This window comes from Gossypium hirsutum, chromosome A08, assembly GCF_007990345.1.
Source record: "Gossypium hirsutum isolate 1008001.06 chromosome A08, Gossypium_hirsutum_v2.1, whole genome shotgun sequence".
Taxonomy (NCBI): domain Eukaryota; kingdom Viridiplantae; phylum Streptophyta; class Magnoliopsida; order Malvales; family Malvaceae; genus Gossypium; species Gossypium hirsutum.
Genome location: NC_053431.1, coordinates 120,810,275 through 120,825,647, shown reverse-complemented (window position 1 = coordinate 120,825,647; position 15,373 = coordinate 120,810,275). Strand labels below are relative to the sequence as shown.

Genomic DNA, 15,373 nt, shown 5'->3' with positions numbered 1-15,373 from the left:
GTTACAATTATCTCAATAATTGCAAGTATGTCAAGTAGATGACTGTTAGCATTAGGTATTGAATTTAATCGAAGATGTGAGCTTCTCAATGGTATGACATTAGCAAAATATAAACGATTGTGGCATCTCCTTTTAGGTAATGGTTGACTCACCCTGTATGTAATTTGGCTATTCAAATAATAATGAAAGTCGTTTATACTTAGGCTTCGTTTGGATGGGCGATTGACTGCGGTGAGGTGCGTTTAGCTTACTTTTTGTCTCACGCTACAATATCGCTACAGTATCTAATCTCACCGCCACCGCTGTTTTTACACTAACCGCAGCTAAACGCACCGCCCATCCAAACTCACTGTTAGTCTAGTTGGCATTCTTATCATATGTTTTTATTTTTTATTTTTTTCATACCATTAAAATATTTACCAAATTTAAAAGAAAAAATTACAGCACATTATTTCATTTCTTAGTTAACAATTTACACTAATTAAACAACAAACATTCTTATATGGTAATTATATAACTACCGCATACTATTTATGTATTACAATATTATTATTTTTCTTTTTTTAATTTTGCAAAATAATTTTATTTAACCTTTTGTTTTTAACAAATAAATATTTGTTGTTTTTATATATTTTGTTATCATTAATAAATTTTTGAAGAGCAATTACCATTAATAATTAAAAATTGTCATGGTGTAGATACATGTATTGTATGTCTGAACACTTGAAATTTATTTACTTGTATATACACATTATTTTTATCTGGATTACCATTTATAAATTAATATATAAAACATTTATGGCTTTTTTGTAATATGGATAAAATATGCTATTAGTCCCTCTACTTCTTTCGAACTTAAGATTTAGTTAGGATACTTTAAAAGCTAAAAATTAATTGTCTTACTTTTTCAATTTAAAAATCTTAGTCCCGTAATTATCATCATTGGTAGTTTTCGTTAAAAATTATCAACTTAACAATATAATTTTTCATCAATCATATACCATGTTACATGAGGACAACTTAATCAACTTGTCAAATTGATAAATTTGGATGAAAAATACTTACGATTTTAATTATTGGACTGAGATTTTTAAATAAAAAACTTAAAGTTGACATTAAGATCTTTCTTCGCTAGACTTATATATACATTATATATTTTTCGCTGCCATATATACATGTATATATAATACTTATTTTTAGTATAAATACATGATGAAAGTCGTTTTTATCGTTTTATAACTAACCAAATTATTTGATATTATTTTATTTGTATAAATATGAAATAAAAAATTTTGTAATACAAATGACGTTGCTTTATGACTAAACAAAATATATATCTATGTGAAACTTTAATCATGATAAAAAATAAAAATAATAAAACCTAACCCATTCAATTGAATTCTTTGTATTACTTTACAGCGATATCTTCTATATACTAAAATTATTGGCTATTATTGTTATTTAATTTGAGAATATTTTCACTCCCTTCACATCTATATAAAGCGTCCATTTGTTGTTTGGCCGGGTAAGTAATACCATGGAAAAAGGGGAAAAAAAACCATTCCAATATTCCCATTTTATTTGCAAGCCATGATGAGGAAGAAGATTAATCTTGCTTATATCACCAATGATTTAGCGAGGAAAGCCGCCTACAAGAAAAGAAAGAAGGGTTTGATGAAAAAAGTGTGCGAGTTGGGTGCCCTTTATGGGATTGATGCTTGTACTCTCATGAACAATCCGTATGAGTCCCAACCCAAGGTTTGGCCATCCCCTATGGGAGTCCAACAAGTGCTTTCCAAGTTCAACAATATCCCCAAGATGAGGCAACGTAAAAAGATGGAGAACCAAGAGAGTTTCCTCTCCAAAAGGATCGTTAAAGTAGCTAAACAGCTCAAAAAGCATTGCAAGGAAAATTGGGAAAAGGAGATGGCATAATGTTCAACAACATTTGTTGCAAAAGGGCCATATGTAGTTTGAACTTGGGGGACTTGAACGATCTCAATAAGTTGCTTGATGAAAAAATAAGGGATATCGACATGAGGATTGATAAACTTTCCAAGACACTCCTTAATCCTCAATGTGCGTTGTCATTATTGTCCTCGTCCGTGATTGTACTAGCACGATGATGATGGTAACGCCTGAAGCAATGTCGAGGTCAAGTATGGAGGAGATCGGGCAAACAAAGGTGGACAACATGGAGCTGATGAACAACAACCCCCCTTAAACTCACGGGGGAGGCAATGAGATGATGCTATAGTTTGGTGACATCTTCAACCCCAACAACAACCTATGGTCCAATGCTTTTTTTCCTTGGAAAAAAATAAGAGTTCATTTGGATTATTTGTTTTCGTTTATTATGGCTTTTGATCCAGAGGTATTTATCATATTATGTCATGATAGTGTTGTGCTTGTTCAACTTTGCTCATAGATCACAATTTTTTCTTGAAACTGAAGTAACTAAATCATGTTCCTTTTTAAGATTGAAACATTATGTTTGTTATTTGTATTCGGAGTTGTTATGTTATTCTCCTAATTTGGAGTTTTTTATTTATCTTTTTATTTTTCTATGGTTGAATCTTAATTACTTAAATGAAAAAAAAAATTATTAAGTTCGTAAGTTAGATTAAATCTAATTTGATAATTTTGAGAATAAGAATTCCTATAACAATTCATAAAAGCTATCTCTAATGCATGCTATAACTCAATCTAGGAAGATACCTTATTATTTTTTAGACAAATCGGTGGAGGGATTAAAAGTGATGAGGGATAATTAGGGAATGATAAAACTAGATTTGATGTGGTTTTTTATAATTCTATGGGGACCAAAACTATATGTTTGATGTGTGTTTGGTTGGTATTCTTTTTTTTTTAATACAACATAATATAAATTTATATAAATTGTTATTACTACATTTTAGTCTTTATTGTATTCATGTGTTTTTTCAATCATATATTTCTATTGTGTTATTTTTTTTTATGTTCAAAAGTTTATAAATATGTATTGACAACTTGTATAAATATTAAAAATATTATATTAAATTAGATGTTATTGAACAAGTCAAATTTGTTTTGATTGGGTTAATTTTGATTGATTAATTCAACTTACAAAGCTTTTTTTTTCATTTGGTTTTAAGAGTTAAGATTGGATTATTATGTGTTTGGATTATTTTGAATTTAGATAATTAGGGTTACTTTTTCAATAATTTCAAGTTTCGATCAATTTAGGTTAGGATTGGACAAGTTTGGGTTGTTGACTTTTTAAGACTAAATTAAGTTGAGTTCTATTTGGGTTCAGATTGATACGGATTAAAATTTATAGGCCTATATAAAATAATATGAATATATAAATAATTTAAAACTTATATAATAAAAACTATTAAAATTCTAAAAATAATTTAGGATAAATTACAAAATTATACATTAACATTCATTCAATGTACATTGATATGTGAATTTTATGCAATTGTATAAATAAATTTTTCCTTTTAATTTATTGTACAAACCACTAGCATTATGATTAGATGTAAGTAAAATCCATTTCGATTCAAAAAAATAAAATAAAAATTAATTTCGAATTAATCGAGTCAATTAGAATAAGTAATTCGAGTTTCGAGTTCGAATCGAGTTAAATTTTACAAATTGAATAACTCGAATAATTCGAATAGTAAATTGGTGTAAATATGATTACTATCAATTTTGAAAATGAACAAATTAATTTCTCTTTCAACAAAAATCACAAAAAAAATTAAAATAATTTTTAAAATTTTAAAATTCAAAATATTTATAAAAATACTAAAATTTAAGGTTTTTTTAAAATTATATATTTTTTTAAAATTCTAAACAATAACAAAGAAAGTTAAAAATTTTCTAAAATAATAATTATGAAAAAATTAATTAATTATCGGATTTATATTTGGAAGATTAAAATGAGAACTCCTTAGAATAAATTTACCGTGTAATCGGGTGGACCTTGAAAATGTTGACCATTCTGTGACAAAAACAAAGCAGTAGAGTTAAAAGTTGACGTTTTATTACTCTATAATCTATAATCTCTCTTTTTTTTTTCTCTTTAATTTTTATTCCTTTAATTCACACTTATTTTTTACCTTTTACTTTCTTAAACCTGAAGGCAATTAAAAAGGCATCACCAACAATCACTTTCTTAATACCAGATTTTATTTTTTTAATTATTTTAGTTTGACGAATCTCTGTTTTTATTTGGTAACTGTGAAAATTTGTTGTTATTTCCTTTTTCTCGATCTGTTAGTAGCAAACAAGATTCGATTTTATTTTTTTTTTTTACCTTTTAAGGAATGATTACTTGATTAGAGAAGAGTTGTTTGATTATCTCATTTGTTGATAAGTTACATGAGCTGATTTTCAATGGCGATGTTTTAGCGGTTTTGAACTCTTATCTTTTTTTTCTTTTATATTTCCATTTGATTACGGTGTAAATCAGTGAAAAAGATAAAACGTGTTTGGTTATATGATAAGTTTCTGGAGCTGTGAGTATTAACTGAAGGAGATTTAGTGGCAGAGATGAATGTAAGCCATGCTTCGGTTCACCCAGCGGAGTATCCACCGACCACGGACGAAGGCGGAGGCGGAGGCGGAGGCGGTGGCGGTGGCGGTGGCGGCAACATCGAGGTGCCGAGAGTAAGGATGAAGGATTTTCAAGGGATGCCCGGTACCCAAGGAGGACTTGCGTTGCGGATATGTCAGTTTGTTTTTGCCGCTGTGGGACTTTCTATTATGGCAACAACTAGTGATTTTCCATCCGTTACCGCCTTTTGGTAATTCTTTTGATTACATTATAAGGGTTTGTTCTCTGCTTAATATTTGTTTGGATTTGCTAGTGATGATGAGGATCTCCAAAATTTGTATGGTGATGCTGATGCTATAAATGAAATGTCAGAACCTTGCTTGTGCTTATATAGATAGGATTTTAGAATTTAAGAATTTGAATATATGAAGCTGTGTGGGTATATATAATGAGGAGGGAATAGGGAGATTGGGTCATCCAGATTTGAAGCTCAAATCCTAAACCTAATGTCAACCAAGACTTTAAATCAATGGAACTCTTTTGCCGCTTATTGAGTGGCTTGGTTGACATGAAGCTGTGTAATTGGTTACTATAGTCATTGCCATCATTCAATCCAAGCATTCTGGTTTTTCTTTTGGTTACATCTCTAGTTATGAGTTAATTTACATATAGTTCAGTCATAGTATGTCTTGTAAAAGCACCAATATTTAAATATATTTAAATTGTAATTAGTATCTTTAGTTAACGGGAATTTAAATTTTTATGGAATTAATTGTTGAAAGTTAAAACTACACTTCGATATCGTGTAATTTAGTTCTTACTATGTCAGTGAGCTTTTTGGATAATGAAGGGAAAGAAACCAATTTCACATATGTTGTTCATGTGAAGATTAGCATCTTTCCCTTAATTCATCTTTGATTGCTTTCTGTTTATGGGTTTGTTTCTAGCCTAATTCCAGTGGGTGCCAAAATCTTAGTGTAATTTGCTAACTTGACATGTTTTACATGCTTAGTATCAATCTAATGCCAAAGAACCAGAGTGGGAGTTCTTAGAAAATGGCAAATGCTGATAATAGGATGTCTCATGTGGCACTCTCTAGGTGCTCTACTATCTGGGCTTGTTAATAATCTTAAAATGCGGTGTGCAAGAGATAGATTTTCATACTCTAACTAGCACTTCAGAGGAGAACCTAAATTGATTTCTCTTAATGGATTCTTTACAGGAATGTTTATTGTTCAGCATGGTTCTTACATGCATTGCTATTTGAACCTTTTTCCATATTCTGGATCTTTTGTTTGCAAGCTTTTAGCTTTTTTGGAATTCATATACGATTAAAAAAGTGAAGCTGCTAGTGTTGTTGTATAGTCTCAACTGTATATTGATCTAACATGGAATTTTTTATTATTTTCTACATCAGCTACCTTGTTGCTGCTACTGGCTTGCAGAGTTTATGGAGCTTATCATTAGCTATTATTGACATTTATGCTCTTCTAGTGATGCGTTCACTTCAGAATTATCGAGTTGTTACTTTCTTTACCATTGGTGATGGGGTAAGACATTTACTTTTTGCAGTTACGAATGAAGCTAGAAGGCTGAAGAACATGTGATGTCCTATCAATTTCTGTTGAAGCACATATATGTCTCTAGCTTGCATGTCTGGCTTTCTCATAATCGTGTAGTATATCTACCTTTGTTATTGTACATTTGGCACATACTTATATGGCCTCAACTATGACTAGTTTCTAGGATGTCTACCTTGTGCCTCCTTTTGGAGAAAAGCTTCAATCTTCGTTTTGAAATATGCAGTAAATCATTACTCATTCCAGTATTCTTCAACTTTCTTTCCTCTTTAACAAATTTGGCTTTAAAGCAACAAAATTGTATTGACAGTCTTCATTTCAATGTGAATATTCCAATCAAACTCATTGACTTGCCATAGGATCTGATCTTAGCTGCTATAAGACATTGGTATTTGCAATGGCCAACAACTAGTAGAAGACTAGTAGTCTCTAATAACTCTTAAGTTATGCTGGTTGGATTTTCAGCTGGCACTTTGGTATGTTTTTTACTCAACTGAAAATTATTGTTCATACTTTATACCTGTCTCTGTTTGAAGAAGCCTTAGGGTTGCCATGATTTTCTCTTATTACTTATATAGCTATTCCTTAGACTCCTCCAGAGCCAATTACTAATTTACCCATTAGAACAAAGAACTTCACAATAGTTCCTGTTATACATTACACACCTCTCCATTGTCTTGATACTAGTTTTCTGTAATTTATTTGTCCTGATGATATGTTTTCTGCACTGCAGATCGCATCCACTTTGACATTTGCCGCAGCTTGTGCTTCTGCAGGCATAACCGTTCTTATTGACAATGATCTTGATATCTGTTCGCAGAACCATTGTGTGCAGTTTGAAACTGCTACTGCAATGGCCTTCATTAGCTGGTTTACTACATTACCTTCATTTCTCTTCAACCTTTGGTCACTGGCATCCCGATAGAAGGTTACACAGAAAAAATCGGTGTAAATGATGCATTTTATTATGCCAAGTACCATTTTCTTGTAACATTCTCGGGTGCCTTGAAAACAAAAACTTGTTTGTGTGATTTTAAAAGTTGTATAGTTTGGTCTATAACTATTATCAAATTGAATCAACAGCATCCCCTATTTAAAACATACTGTATTGTAATTATTACAATTCGATGAGCCCCAATATTGCAGGCCATTCATGATGTTATATCCTTTTCTGATTCTTCGTTAATTAGCCAATGTCGGGTTTTTAGCCAAGACTCTGATGGAGATTGAATTGCCAGGAAACTTCTACATGGTTTAAACTAAAGTTGGGTTCACCAGGAAGGAAATTTTGAATTAAATTAACAAAAGTTGCATACCTGATCTGGATTGGGTGTTTGAATATTACAAAAGGCTCAATTGGGGATTGAAGTATACTTATTTTTCTCATTTTGATATTTAATCTTATATCCAATCATAAAGCACCATAATATCTTTTGTATTAAATGTATATCCATATTTAAAAAATATAAATATATAAAATTTAGAAAAAAAAAACATAAATTATAAAAATTGATAAAAGTAAAATCTTCAAGATAATACAATAATTGAAAATAAATTAGTTGAAATTAATAATATTATTAAAAAATGTAAAAAAATTATAAAAAGAAAATTGCAATTTTTTTAAAAAGTTTTAATTTTTTTTGTAAAATTCTAAAGTTTTAAAATAATCAAAATAATATATAAAAATGAAAAATATTATAAAAATTAAAAAATAAAAAAAGACACATTTATTGTAATAGATGTGATAAGTCAGCATCGATTAACGCACAGTCAATGTTGGTCAACTCCAATCAACTAAAATATTTTTTACTTTTAACCTATTGTCGACCCAAAGTTGACCAAAGCGTGAACCGGCCACGTGGCACTTAGAATTCACGTAGCCTTTTTTTTAACTTTTTTTAATACTATATATACTATATTGATTAAAATGTAAAATATATAATATATAAAAAAATTAAAAATATGTTAAAATAATTCTTTTTATAAAATTTTAAAATATATAATTATAAATTTTAAAATTTTAAGATAATATATAAAAACTGAAAATGTTATAAAAATTAAAAAAGATAATCAAATTTCAAGTAATTGCAAAAAAAACCCTTGAAATTTAAACTCTTTTTAGAATTTTAGAATTATATATTTTATAATTTTATAAAAAAAATACTCTTTTTTTAAATTAAAATTTTTATTAATTTTTACAGTTATTGTACATTTTTTAATAATATTATTAATTTTAACAATTTACTTTCAATTATCATATATTTTTTGTAAGTTTCATTTTTTAATTTTTATAATTTATATTTTTTTGTAAATTTTATATATTTTTTATGCATTTTTATGTATTTATTTTCTATTTCTTAATATTTGCATATTTAATAGAAACAAAGTCGCTTTGTTATTGACTATAAGATCTTTTTTAACATCCATCATAAAAAAGACCAAAAAATATAACGAAAGCATACATACATTGAGAGGTGATTGATACTTCAGATACCAGATTGAGACCAAAAAAAAAAAAATTAGGTACAAAGTAAGAAAATAGGTATACTTCAGGCCAAATCGTGTATTAAGCCATTACAAAACTTCTTTTTTTTCCTTCTCTACTGGGGAAAGCCTGAGGTGTAGAACATATAAATTACAGTCAAATGTTTTTACACAAAAGACCAGTTTACAAAAGAGAAAGCCAAGCAATGGACAGTGCTTTCATCAGCTTCAAGGACTTTCCAAGCAACTGCTTGTTCATATGAGACATGGCGTCCCATTGTTGACATGCAGATTCCGGCTGGTAAGTATGCCAATCCCTGTTTAGAGAAGGTACGAAATTTTAGCCAATATTTACGAATCGAAAACTTGGTTGAAACAAAACAATGCTATTTTAATAGGGAGTATGGTGGTGTTGTTTAGTTTCAAACCTCCTGCATCAACTTGGCAAAATCGGAGCATAACGTCTTGCGTCCAGTCTCATCAAATATTTTATCCAATGAGATGTCTTGTAGAGCCATTAGAGTTGTCTCGAGCATGTCAAGTCCGGCTTGATTTGCGAAGATCATAACCGGTAGCGGCTGCAAGTCCGAACAGAAACATTAATAAAAAAATGCAGTTTTCTAGATTTTTTGATAACATTGTTGCCGTACCTTCAATGAACAACACAATATGGCATCCTGATGTTGCCAGAGATTCTTCAATAACGAGTCACCAACAGGTCGTTCAGGTCGCAACAGTTCTGCCCCAAAATGGTAACTGAGGAAATGAGAAATGAAAAATATATATTAGCACTACAAGGATCATAGAGGATGGAAAGAGCTGATTCTGCGTAAAATTGAAACTTCCAGGATAGCAAGTTAGCAAAATCTAGTGATTTTTGAAACGTTGAAGACTCGCCTATAACTCCGGCAGATCCAGTGAGCCAGTGTAAGTGCTTCCGGAGAGCTAGGAGATTGCTTTGGTCCAACAGCTGGGATCAATCCCGATGGAGATATGGCAATGGCAATCCTCTGGACAGAAGATATGATGCTACGGACATATTGGTGTGCCATGTTTGCTACATTATCCTCAAGATTGCTATCAAAAGGGAACTGGAAGGCAATTGTCAACACTGATCGGATGTTTGGACATGATGGGGCATCTACTGCAATATGGTTCGTTGCAGGCCCCGGTTCAAGACTAGAAGTAAGATCCAAAGTTCGATTTGTTGCCAGTGAATCTTGTGTATCGGACTGTAAAACAATACCGTTAGCACTAGTAAAAAAATATGAGTCCTATTATGGCACTTATTATGTCGTATTTCAATGGCATTAGCATTTTTATAGGACTTTCATCTCATTGTCTCAAAACACCAAGGAAAAAAGATCAAGTGAAGTGCAGTGAAACCTAACTGATTTTGTATCCAATGGTATAACACGGAATCCCGAAGGTAACAAAGGAGCATCATCCGGGAACATCTCATTAATTGGAGCAAACAAAAGCTCAGAACAGCCCCCCACGGCATTCTCATCAATTCCGCTGCATAGCTGCAAAGATGATAATGCAGATATATTGAATTTATATATACATACGCAAAGTCAAATTCAATCAACACATTTGGGCATTCCATACAACTTTAAAATATGAGGGCAATTTAAAGGAACTGAGATCATATTAAAACAGCAGTAAGTATAGATTAAGGCAATTAATCAGAATACAATTTATCATAAACATCAAAGGCGGTTAAACGAAGGACCTCTGCAAATGCAGTCACGGATGGTTTCAAGTAATATGAAAATATTGATTTCATGATAAACATGTTATAAAACTGGTAAGATGATAAAAAGTGTGAAGTTCAATATTCTGATTTAACATGTAATTATGTAAATAAACATCAAAATTCAATATGTACCTGCAATAGATGAATGTCCCTTGACAAGAAGGCATTGTCTTCTGCAAAAGAATGGCCTTCGAGTCTTACAACTTCGAGTAACTGATGCACAATAATTACAGAATTAGCAAACCTTATTGGAAAAAGTTACAAAGTGCTTAATACTCACATATCTTAAATTTTTAAAATCGCCTGGGAGGAATAGAATGATCACATAAGAGATGTACCTCTTCGTGCTCAATCGTGTGGCCAAGTGGCATTATGATCTGACTCCCAGTAAACCTTGTAGGCCTCATCCCAGGATAAGCATATGATCCGGCCTTCAATGATGCAGCAGAATAAGCGTCAACGTTGAAATCAGCCCACTCTGAACGATGCTCCCTAAGGAAGCGAATAAGCACAGCAGGAGAAACATTCTGACAAAAAAAAGAAGCTTTAGAGCCAAAGGCATGGTCCAGAAACCTTAATTACTAAACATGCAATTTCATTAATTTAATATAGTTGTTTTTATAGATTATGGGATTGGGTTCAGTTTTCAGCGCCTTTTTAGAACTCACTTGGATCAGCATTGATGCCTTTGCACAAAGAACACCCCCAAGTAGCGGAAGAGCATTGACAGGATTCGGAGTGCTGTTCAAGCTCTTGTTTGAATTAATTGCAATTATCACATCCTCGGCACCATCACAATTCATTATTGACCATCCATCATCATTGAATCCATTTATTGCATCGTTGAAGCCTCTAAAAAGTATATGATAGACAACACAACATTTCAATGAAACAACAAACATGGAACATCTCATAATGCAAATAGAAACGGGGATTTTATATTCAATATTTAACATAATATTCAGCTACCGGCTTAATCTTTGGCTAAAAGTTCTCAGGACAGCTGGCTGCCTGCCTGGACCATAAACCACCTCACCACTTGTCTCCTGAGCAATCTGCCTAACGTAACGTAGTGCCTATGCATTGATCAATTAATCAGTACTTCCAGAAAATGCCTTTCAAGGCAATAAAAGATAAAAACAAAGAACTCTTCTTTATATTTTGGAGTTGTTTTAGTGTTTAGACTACCAAACTCGATACAATACATGCCAAAAAAGAGAATTAGCACCAACTGTAAAACATGAATCTGCATTTAGGTCCTTCGGTTTAAATGTTAAATGATCCATGTTTTACAGTTGCACTAAATTATTATTTCACCTTTAACTAAGGATTCTACTCACCGCAATTGTCATTTTCTGAGCAACCACTTTTGATGATTCGTAAAGTGGGCGTAGCACCTCTGGCACACTCCATGCCTGGAATGAGGAGTTTAGTAATTTAGCCTTACCACAAAAGAGGCATCTGATGAATACCGAAAAGAAGCACCTACTTATTAGAAGTCCTACCTCGAGATTTAGATGGTCAACAATATGGACTATTGATCCTCCACCCTCACAGCTTCTGATCAAGTAGCCACTAGTGAGCATTTCAGCTCTCACAAACTGAGCTGCAGCAGCTGCATTTGGGCCGGCACCAGAACCAGAAAGAGACCTCTCACAGACCTTGGAAAAGAGAGCATAAAGAGAAAATCCCGTCAGCATCTCTAACCATGTTACTCTCACAAAGAATGCATATCAAATTACATGGACCTTCAAGGAGGAAAATAAGAAGTTCAAGACAAGCATACCACGAGACTGCCATTCTCTAAAGTCGTAGTGTATCTTAAAGTCCAAAAGTCCCTTGCAGGAGCCAGCGTAGTTGGAGCAAACATCTAAACAAATCTCATTTTAGTCACCCCTCGTGTCAAGAGGATTAACATTGATAAATATAAAAAAGATATAAATCAAAGAATGGTTCTTCTTTGACCTGTGTGTATATAAGCTCAATTGTTCCGCCATTGCCAGCTCGAAACATGGTGAAAACTTCGAGGTTCCGGCAGTCCCGGAACCAAGATGGCCGATCTTTGAGAATTTCTGCAATCTATGAACAATGACTTAAGGGTTTTGCTCAACTCAAATAGTTCATGTGCAATAAAGAAAATAAAATGCTTCAAGTATTTATAGTGACACTGTAACTCATACCTTAGTAGGTTCTAAACTTACAAGACCACAGGCTCGGGCCGCTACTCCACTACAACTTTGGGAAATCGCAAATATCCCAACCGAATCCGGACCAGGCTGAGAACAGATTTAAGTACATGAGCATAGAAACATTTCCAATTTGTGACACAAGAAAAATAGCATACTAGATGCATACACAAACCTTCATCCCAGGCATTTGGACCCAATCTACAGCAGTTCCTGTAGCCTTAGAAAGGAACTCTTTTAAGGTCCCCTCTGCAATGGACAAGAGTCTACCAAGAGCATAATGAAATCAAAACATGTATTATGTCTACATATAGAGAGGGGGGACGGGGTTCATTGTAGCTAATAATGGAACTTACCCAGCAGGGTTATTGGCATCTTTCAGTGAATGCGACGGAGTGGTAACCACAGAGTCACAGCTTGCATCATTTGTTGATGCCTGCAAAGCAATCCCAAAATAAGCAGCGATTATGTTAAAACACCTAAAAATGGAACAGGCAGAAAATGCACAATCTTTGTTTATAGCAAAAGGCCCGAGTAATCCTCTAAGACAAAGAAAGCAGCAAAAAGAACAAAGCCACAAAAATGCACAATTTGAGGCAAACATCACAGGGGAGCATAGGACACAATATTCACATATACCCATGAAGACAAATTAAAGACAATTCTCAGGGAAAAAAAAAAGCCAACACCAAAAGAAGTATAAAACAAACTAAGTTACTATATACAGTACCATGATTCAACTGAAAATGCACATAGAGGACATAAATTATCACATGATACATTTTGAAACAGTACATTAGACTACAATGCAATGGAGAAGATGAAAAGCAAGAGACTAAAAGAATATACATTTACAGTATGCAGTTGTTGCTTCATATACCCATTCTCGTTCACCAGCTGAGACACCTGTTTTTGCAACCGATCATTCTCCTCCATCAACAGCTTGTTCATGGCATTTAATTTCCTATTCACCGTCTGCAGCCTTGAAGCCTCTGTTTTTTGCTTATCTCTACATCTGCACGCCCCCAATGATAACAACCCCATTACCGAAATGTTCTAAAAAAACAACTTTTTTCAACAGAAGACGAAAACCAAGTCCTACCGGCGATTCTGAAACCAAACTTTGATCTGTTTAGGTTCAATGTTGGAAAGAATGGAGCACTCCCTTATCAACTGTTGCCGACGCAAAGAACTTGGCTTGGGGCACTCAGCATACACTCGTTCTAAAGCTTCAACTTGCTCAGCTGTATACCTAACATACTTGCCATTATCAAGATGCTTGTTGATGTTACTGCCACTACTGCTCTCCCTGTGTTGGGCCACCGCCATAGCCATTTCTTGCTAAAACCCAATCTTTCTTATATACGAAGAACTGATATATATATATAGTGAGAGAGAGAGAGAGAGATGAAGCTGTGAGCTGAGTGATAAAAGAGCTGCTTGTTTTGAAGGAATTTTGCTTCAGAACTAAGGTTCTTTTGTTTCTTGGTAAAGTCCGCCCCTTTTATATATGATGTACGCAACAAAAGGGCATATAAAGAACGGGGAAAGCTAAAATGAGGAGTTTCAATTTGAGACAACCTCCTCGAGTGAAAGCCAATTCGGGCGGGGGGAGGGGGGGTTGTTTGCCTTTTTTATGTTTCTAGCTGATGATGATCATCAGTCAAGCTGCTGATGAAATGAAAATAAAATGGGTCCCAAAATCTGAACTAAAAGATCCAACTTTGATGACAATTTTTTTAAATCTTTGATCCCAATATCAAGCAAGCTCGATTTCACTGAAAAACAGAAGGTCTTTGAGAAAGGCTATATCTCAAGAATATGAGAGCCTGTAAATAGTATTAGTAAAAAGAGGCTGGTCTTTTGCAAAAACCAACCACGCAAATGTGAAGAGAAACTGAATTGCAAACCATTTTGAAGAAGAAGATGAGTCTCGAAAACACAAAAAATATTTGAACTCTCACTAAAAGGGGTTTTTTTTTTCAGAAAAATAAAAACACAGACAAAATATAATGTTAGAGAGAGAGAATGAGAAGGAAAAAAGTTGGAGGGGTTGAAACAGTAGTAAGAAAAAAAGAGAGTTTGATTTGCAGGCAAACCGACAAAGTTAACAGAGATTATTATTATTTTGCTTTATGCTTTGCTTTTTTTTATATTTCAGTTAACCAGCTCACCTCATTTACTTTACTGCCTCTCTTGTCTATATGAATTGACATGTTATGTTATCCCTAAATCTTCTGACAGTAAATAAAATCTCACCATTAATTAACAATCTAAATGAAATTAGTAATAAGAAATAAAAGTTAGGGCCGGAACCGAGAGACTATGATCCCCAAATTTTTTAATGTCTTTTTATAAATTTAATAATTTTTAGTTATATAAACAATTATATCAATCCTCACGTCACTTAATTTTGATGTAATTGACAAAATAATTACTTTGATTTTAATTTGATTACACAACTTTTAAAAAATAATAAATCAATCTTTTTTAACCATTTTATGTTATAGAAGTAACATATGTAAACGAACCCAATTTAAAACCCTGGCTGAGTTGGGCAGTAAAAGAAAAAAAATGTAGGAAAGAAGAATAAAAAGAAGAAGAGGAGAAGAAAAAGATGAGAAAAGTTCTAGACTGGTTAACAGTAACATAAGGTTGTGGATCGCGATGACGGCAGTGGGGAAAGCTTCACAAAGAACGGTTTCAGTAACGAGTAATGAGAAACGTCAAGAGCTTTTCTTCACCGTATCTGGCCAAATGCACAATTTCATCTCATCTCAGGTCATCTATTCTTCTTCTTCTTCTTCTGTTAACTAGCCAC

General features: G+C 32.9%; 3 protein-coding genes across 3 annotated transcripts; 2 read left to right on the top strand and 1 right to left on the bottom strand.

Moving 5' to 3' along the window:
- Nucleotides 1–1,590: 1,590 nt before the first annotated feature.
- Nucleotides 1,591–1,935, top strand: LOC107940114 (agamous-like MADS-box protein AGL80). The gene has a single exon (XM_016873541.1). It carries the CDS (start codon nt 1,591–1,593, stop codon nt 1,933–1,935), a length of 345 nt encoding a protein of 114 aa, XP_016729030.1.
- A 2,006-nt stretch (nt 1,936–3,941) lies between these two features.
- On the top strand, nt 3,942–7,280 carry LOC107940115 (CASP-like protein 5A2). Its single transcript, XM_041075061.1, has 3 exons — nt 3,942–4,793; nt 5,961–6,093; nt 6,857–7,280. Exons 1-3 carry the CDS (start codon nt 4,540–4,542, stop codon nt 7,046–7,048), a joined length of 579 nt encoding a protein of 192 aa, XP_040930995.1. The 5' UTR covers nt 3,942–4,539; the 3' UTR covers nt 7,049–7,280.
- Nucleotides 7,281–8,621: 1,341 nt separating this feature from the next.
- LOC107940121 (homeobox-leucine zipper protein REVOLUTA) lies at nt 8,622–14,677 on the bottom strand. The gene is made up of 18 exons (XM_016873550.2): nt 13,655–14,677; nt 13,402–13,567; nt 12,909–12,988; nt 12,728–12,818; nt 12,547–12,642; nt 12,332–12,445; nt 12,153–12,236; nt 11,872–12,027; nt 11,707–11,781; nt 11,336–11,442; nt 11,035–11,218; nt 10,705–10,893; nt 10,499–10,579; nt 9,999–10,133; nt 9,505–9,839; nt 9,258–9,363; nt 9,036–9,185; nt 8,622–8,924 (listed from the first exon to the last, which is right to left on the bottom strand). The coding sequence occupies exons 1-18, from the start codon at nt 13,885–13,887 to the stop codon at nt 8,775–8,777; spliced, it is 2,532 nt and encodes an 843-aa protein (XP_016729039.1). The 5' UTR covers nt 13,888–14,677; the 3' UTR covers nt 8,622–8,774.
- Between the last annotated feature and the right edge of the window lie 696 nt (nt 14,678–15,373).

Excerpts from the sequence above, each read along its gene's own strand:
- LOC107940114 (XM_016873541.1), top strand. The coding sequence starts at position 1,591 with ATGATGAGGAAGAAGATTAATCTTGCTTATATCACCAATGATTTAGCG.
- LOC107940115 (XM_041075061.1), top strand. The coding sequence starts at position 4,540 with ATGAATGTAAGCCATGCTTCGGTTCACCCAGCGGAGTATCCACCGACC. Across the intron at positions 4,794-5,960 it reads CCATCCGTTACCGCCTTTTG|CTACCTTGTTGCTGCTACTG; the intron begins GTAATTCTTTTG and ends TTTCTACATCAG. Across the intron at positions 6,094-6,856 it reads TCTTTACCATTGGTGATGGG|ATCGCATCCACTTTGACATT; the intron begins GTAAGACATTTA and ends TCTGCACTGCAG.
- LOC107940121 (XM_016873550.2), bottom strand. The coding sequence starts at position 13,887 with ATGGCTATGGCGGTGGCCCAACACAGGGAGAGCAGTAGTGGCAGTAAC. Across the intron at positions 12,446-12,546 it reads TAAGTTTAGAACCTACTAAG|ATTGCAGAAATTCTCAAAGA; the intron begins GTATGAGTTACA and ends CATTGTTCATAG. Across the intron at positions 8,925-9,035 it reads TTGCCAAGTTGATGCAGGAG|GGATTGGCATACTTACCAGC; the intron begins GTTTGAAACTAA and ends TTCTCTAAACAG.